The sequence below is a fragment of the Solea solea genome, chromosome 18 (genome assembly GCF_958295425.1).
Source record: "Solea solea chromosome 18, fSolSol10.1, whole genome shotgun sequence".
Taxonomy (NCBI): domain Eukaryota; kingdom Metazoa; phylum Chordata; class Actinopteri; order Pleuronectiformes; family Soleidae; genus Solea; species Solea solea.
The window spans coordinates 9350651-9357329 of record NC_081151.1 but is presented as its reverse complement, the minus strand read 5'-3'; the positions used below and the strand labels follow the sequence as shown (position 1 = coordinate 9357329).

Sequence of the window (6679 nt, the reverse complement as noted above, 5' to 3'; positions counted from 1 at the left end):
GATGTAATCTGTCTGTCATTGGTCACGCAAGAGTCTCTTACTCCGCCCCTTCTCCTCAAAACGACTTCAAATACTGTATGTGGGGAGCTGGTGTCCGGGTGAACAACAGTGTGTTGTAGCAGCAGCTTTGTTTTCAGGGCAGGTTCAGTAGAGTCCTGCTCTTCTTCTCCTCCTCCTGACCCTGTTTTACATTTACTCATCTCTGGTTTACGCTAGAAATTAAATACCACTGAAGTGGTAAAACAGCAGCGGCCTGATAAAGTGCTGATGTTTTGTCACTCCATCAGTTTTTTTTTTTATCAGCCATGTGCTTTGTACTTTATTATGGGGATTTCCTAAACCCACTTGTTTGACTGTGGTGCAGAAAAAGCTTATCCGTCCTGGAGCTTCATGTAAAAACTGACAATCTCATTTGGACCAAGAAGTGCTACGGGGCAAAAAAAAAACAAAAAAAACAGCATACTTTGGATCTTTGGATGGTAACTGTGCTTTGAAGCATGTGTTGGAGCACGGCCGCTCGTCTTGGTTTGGATTTTCAGAACATTTCATCGGTCTGAAAAGCATCCGTTCCCAAGAGGTTTGGATAAATACAGCTGTCGTTAGGACAGCGGGAGGTTGGGATTACTTTGTGATTGCAGTGTCGGAGGTTGAGAGATATTATTATTATTATTCTTATTACAAGTCTGCAGATGGAGGCTTTTAGTATGATGGGAGAGGAATGTCGCCAGTCATTATGAAGCAACATCCCATTGATCATTTTTCACTGGGTATTTGTGCTTCTTGGCTAGACTGCGATCCATTCAAGATTCAGTCCGCGGTTAAACAGCAGCTGTTTATACACTATATGATCGTGATCGCACCGTATGTAGTTATTTAAGATTTCAATCCTTATCTCTGAGCATAAAAAAAGCTTTGGTTGAACAGAAGGCGTGACCTTTTCACATCAGAAGCTTTGTCTCATGCTGAGACTTGAATCAGCTCAGTATCAGAAAGACATTATTGATCAATAGTCATTAAAGAGGAGACTTGAGAAATACCCTGGAGCATATTGATTATCTTCCATTTTAATGTTATTTGATTGGGAGTTGTATTTTTGAATACTGTTGAAAGGTCATGGTTGTATCGACATGGCCTGAATCCATAGATGCACTTTAACGTTGACACTTTTGCTTTTGCTTTATCCTGACCATCAATATTGGTGCCCATTTTTAGCCACGAGGGACGGATAAATCAGATAAATCGTGCAGGTATTCATGTTCCCCAGGGGATGAAGCCTTTAGCAATCCCTTAGCCTTTGGCCTTTTCTTCTGATTGTCACTTGAATGTTTTATTGGACTGTTTTTAACCCTCTTATGATCACCATGATAATCAGCCTGTTTGGATTTAGTTTGATTTTATGGCTGTAGAATTGTCAAAAGAGTTCTTATCTTTCCAAGATAACTTCAACTCTCCATATCTGGCAGTTATTCAACCGTTTAGGAATAACAGTTCTGAGTTTCTACCGTATTGACAAGTATATGAGCGCAAAGCTCTATTGATCTGCTTTCTGGTAGTTTTTGAATTTTCTAGATATCACAAGTTATGGTAATGTAAAGTGTGCGTGCCAAATCCGGTCGGCGACAACAGGACGGTAACAGAAGGGTTAGTGAAAGTTGTGGTGAACAGAAGATGACCATTTTTTTTATTTATCCAATGAAATATCGCAATGTCTCAACATCTACAAGGCTTTTCATTATTTGCAGAGATAATGATTTTGAACCTAAAAGCAGCAAAAGAGAAACAATTACAAGTACGGGATTATCATGCATTATCATGAACTATGGTGCACAAGTATTACAGGAATACTTGAATGATTGATTCATTTGTGCAACCATTTAAGGTGTTTTTTTTTTTATCCATCAACTTTTAAATCACACCATTACTTTTGTTTGTGACCAAATACGTCCAAACCCAGGACGCTGCCTTAACGTCATGTTAAGTCTTTCCTGACAAAAGTCCTTGGTGAAGGGAAACGCACTCAGAGCTTCGTTCTTATATGATTTAGTGTAAATACGTCAGCGTCACTCCGCACCTCAGAGCACAGGACAGAACAGAACGGCATTGTAGTCCTTCCTCACTGCTGTAGCTGAAGGAAACCTCAGCCCTGTGCATGAATGAGCTGTGAACTTATGTTTGGCTGAGGACAGCGGGGCCGATGTGGCTCATGAGCGAGATACCATAACATCCTTTGTTGAATCAAAGACCAGTGGCAGCTGGAAGGTAAAGTTTTGGGACCCATGTGTTCAGTTGATGTGAACTGGACAGAAAGAGAGCCTCTGGAACATCAGAGAACAATAAATTAGAAGCTTCTATCAATCATAATCATCATCTGGGCTAATAAAACTCACAATTTTTACCATGTCAGTGTCCTGAGCACAATCTTACTAGAGAGCAGATTTAAGAGTTTGGGCTGGCAAGAGTCAGAGCAGTGGAGATGTAGTTTTTCTCTGACATTCTTTTTGTGTTATTTCTTAAATAGGTTGGCTTTCGTTCTGGATATTGAAAGAGTCGTCTCACTGTTTCTGTTCTAATTTTCCAAGTGAGGACTTGTTTCTAGTCATGCAGCTCAAGAGTGCATGAGGGGAATATTAAGTAAGACAGACTTTGAGAGTGGGCATTTTTTTGCTGAGAAATAAAAGAGTAGATCCAAGCCAGTTAAATGTAGACAAATTTAGCTTCTGACGGTTTTTATTACAAACCTCTCTCGTCGCTCCTGTCTTTATTAACTTCTGATTCATTTACCTCTGATGTTGCAATGTGTGGGTGGAGGAGGAACACTGGAAGTGCATCACATGGCAACCTTCTGAGAAACTCTGGGCCCTGCATCCAGCAGCTTACCATAGAAGGAGAGCATGCCACTCTGCCATTTCCTCCCCTAGTGACTGGAGCAGGAAGTGACCGCATTGACCACGCCCCTTTGGCAGGGCCCACTGGTTACTGATTTCCTGTCTGTTACCCCAGGAGACTGAGAAAGGCAGTCCAGCAGGGCTCCATTAAAGCCAATTAGTGAGAATGCATTCTAAAAGTGCTTCAGAAGCCAACTCCAACCCACCAAATGTCACTAATTATGGTGCTTTTTTTAAAGCTGAAATTACAGGAGCTGGGTGCCGTTTCTGTGCGCCGTAGAAACTGCATCGTCATCTAACTCTCACTTTCTTAGAGCGGGGTTACTGAGGTTATGTGAGGGAAACGTGCTGTTGCAGCTACCACAGACTAGTAACTTGGGGTTTGTTTTCTAGTCAGCCCACCAAATTATAAATCTCTCAGTTTGGGGTATGTTTGGGGCTTTTTTCCTTTTTTTTTTTTCTCTCTCTCGGGGATTTTTCCCCTGGCACAAGACTACACATGGCAGACTTTCCCTGTCACACACCAGTTAACATAAACAGCATGCATTAAATGCCCACATATTACGAAAAAGAATCCAAACATGGCCCAAAACCGTCTAAACAAAATGCCCAGAGCTCCAGTACACAACTCCAGAATGTGGGAATGAACTCGACTCTGTTTGCATTTCTCACCAAACTTATGGCAAAACTACAGAGTGTAGGCGCTAAACACAAGTCCTGAAACAGCTCTCTATAGCGACACGTGCGGCTGTAAATGGACTCCAGCCTTATCTCTGTGCTTGAGGTTCCTGTTTCCAGGTTTCTTTTGAGCACCAGTGCAAATGACACTGAGCAGCAGCAGCAGCATCTATTTGTGTGTCAGTTTCGGAGTGAAGCAACGCGAGAGACCTAGCTGGTCATTTGTTGACGTCAGCAGACTCCACTCTGTAAATCTGGGTCACAAATCTGGGTCTAATTACTGTAATGCCACTACACCACCTTGCATAATAGTGGCTTCAAACAAAAAAAGCTTGTTTAAACTACCAATTCATCCGTGAACGACACCTATCTTTATCCGACGTTCTAACTCTTCCAGGCTGCTGATAGCGTAGACCCCACTCCAAACCCGAGCCACAGCCCGGCGTCCTGGAGACGACAGCCACCCAGCGGTGACTCGCCCCACCTCGGGAGCTCGTATGACCGTGCGGCCAAGTCAACAGGACCGTCCTCTCGAGGAGGGGACCTGTGGTCCGGTCGCGGTGGTCAGGGGTCAGGGACCAGAACAGATGGAAGGAGTGGGGCAGGGAGTCGACCATGGAGCCAGCGACAGCCTGATTACCATTAGGCTGTTTTGGGTCTGAGCAGCAAAGAGGACAGGTAGGCTTCTCTTTTACACCAAATGTACAGGGCACAGTTGGAGCAAGTAGAGTTAACTGCATGATTGTGCAGCGACGGGTGTGAGACATCCGTCACTAGTTTGAAATTGTTATTGTGGGCACGTTAGGAGTGACATGTGGACTGTAAATAAAACATGGACGTGGTCTCCCAGTATCATCCTGAAGCCAAAACATTCTCCTGAATCGTCTCAATCACTAGTTTGAGGTCTTCTTCATTAGTGCCTGATGTTAATTTTGTAAATTGTTACCATATAGAGGAAAATAGACAATAAAGCACAGCACAGGTTTCTAGAGGAGCACCAGGACAATCTGATTTGATCTGTTTTGTTTGTCATTTTTTAAATAAGGTCTTGATAAGAGAACTTTGTTATTAAACCCCATAAAGACCTCCATTTTAACCAATGTAAATATGAATTATTTATTCATTTCTAATAGAGTGTGCTGAGGAATCTCTTGCTTATTTGCTATGCATGAACTAAAAGACTAACTGGCTGAAATCATTTTAATTGAGACTCAAATCCCCCCCAGTTTGTGCCAAATTACCTCGTTTTTAATGATGATAAATTGTGATAAAATGTTAAATATGTTAAAATAATGTTTTTTTCCCCCCTCAACAGCTCCATTCAGCTCTCAATGGCAAAAGCAGAGCCAAACACAAGTCTCCCATCATCTAATGGCTACAACTATTACCACTACGTCCAGCCCAGACAACATCTGCAGCTTTTATAACCAGCAAAGACGAGGGAAAAAAAAAAAGGCAGTTACAGCCGCACACGACAATAAACCACAGATCTGACCCTGAGCGTACACGAAGACGTGAACCGCTCTTCCTATCCGGAAGTTGTTTTTTTTTTGTCCCCAAAGAGGCATAAAATGGAAAGACAGCGTCTGCGTCGCCTCACCAGCCCGTGTGTCCTCTTCTGCTTCTTTTATTGGATGTATTATAGTGTAATCCTGAACTTTGACAAGGGAGAGGCTGGCATGCTGGGGACGACTGGAGATTTCGTTTTCTGACCCGCCAGCGAGGGTTTAAAGAGAGTTGGAGGAAGATGGACTCACGACAGTGAGAGTGCCTTTTCTCAGAGGACCATTACAGCTGAATATACAGTACATGTCACTTTTGAATCACGATTTCAACTCTTTGCCGATCACTGAGGGCCTGGATCTTCATGCAAACTCATTCACAAACTAAGGAGGAGGATCTTTACCTTACATGTGACCAAAAACAGGAAGCGAACATGCATCACAAAATATTCACCTTTTCTCTCCGTCTAACCATCTTCTCGTCTTTCTGGTGATTTTTCCACACACATAAATACGTGTGTATATATATATATATATATATATATATATATATATATATATATATATATATATATATATATATATATATATATATATACACATATATATATATATATATATATATATATATATATATAAATATACACACAAACATTCAAACACAGCGGCCGTGTGTGTGTGTGTGTGTGAACTGTGACATCACAGATGTGACGGAAAAACAACAACAACAAAAGTGATAATGCTGTGGTGTTTTTTTAAAAAAAGTATATTGAGCACTTTTTAAAATAAAATAAAATTAAGGATTAATGCTAACGTAACTCGTCGGTTTGAGCAAATCAAAGACCTTTCCATTTGTGAAGAAGACGTTTAATCCAGGGATTAAACTGGCTTTTGGGGTATTAGTAGTGAAGTGAAGTGACTCAGCACACAGATTATCACACACATACACACATTTCTGACAAACTGGGACCGTGATTTTTGCTTTTTGCTCTCACTCGTTTATTATTCTTTTGTGATTCGCTTCCTGTTCTGCATCATCCTCTCCTCTCATGATCTTCTCAACCATAACAAGATTTAAAAAAAACTTAAAAAAAAAAAAAATGCAATACACATGTAGGAAATAAAAGAAATGATTTGGGTTTTTTTTGTTTTTTTTTACCTCAATCCAAGCTACAATTCCCATGGTGCTTTGTTTCACGTCTGTTGCAACTGTCCTTTCATTTATGCGGAGAGCAACGTGTTCGGTTTCTAATTAATCCGAACACTGGACTGTGGATTACCAGCAAACCTGACGTTTTATGTAGTTGCTGCTGTAAATACCTGTGTACATATATCTGCCAGTCGTCGGAAAACAACTTCTGAACAATCAAGGAACCGACGCTTCAGCTCGTACGTGACTGGGTTCGCCGTGCGAATCGTAACCAGCTTTTCTCCGTTTCCTACATCTCCAGAGGATTATTACTTTGTGACGTCCTGGTTGGTATGCTGGGGAGGCAGAGCAGCAGTGATAAGTATTGGCCAGTAATTTAAGGTAAACTTCTCTGAGAGAAAACCTCACTCACGCCGTCGGACGTTTTCTGTTAACTCTAAAGACTTTAGAAAACGGGCTCCATG

The 6679-nt window shown here is 41.5% G+C and overlaps 1 protein-coding gene across 2 annotated transcripts in view; it reads left to right on the top strand.

Moving 5' to 3' along the window:
* The window catches only part of luzp1 (leucine zipper protein 1), a 42606-nt gene extending 37004 nt beyond the window's left edge, over positions 1–5602 (top strand). For both annotated transcript variants that reach the window (XM_058616007.1, XM_058616006.1), the window contains 2 exons: positions 3961–4241; positions 4879–5602. In XM_058616007.1, coding sequence (XP_058471990.1) covers positions 3961–4209 — 249 coding nt within the window. In that variant the 3' untranslated portion in view covers positions 4210–4241; positions 4879–5602. The remainder of the gene's footprint in view (positions 1–3960; positions 4242–4878) is intronic.
* Positions 5603–6679: the final 1077 nt, after the last annotated feature.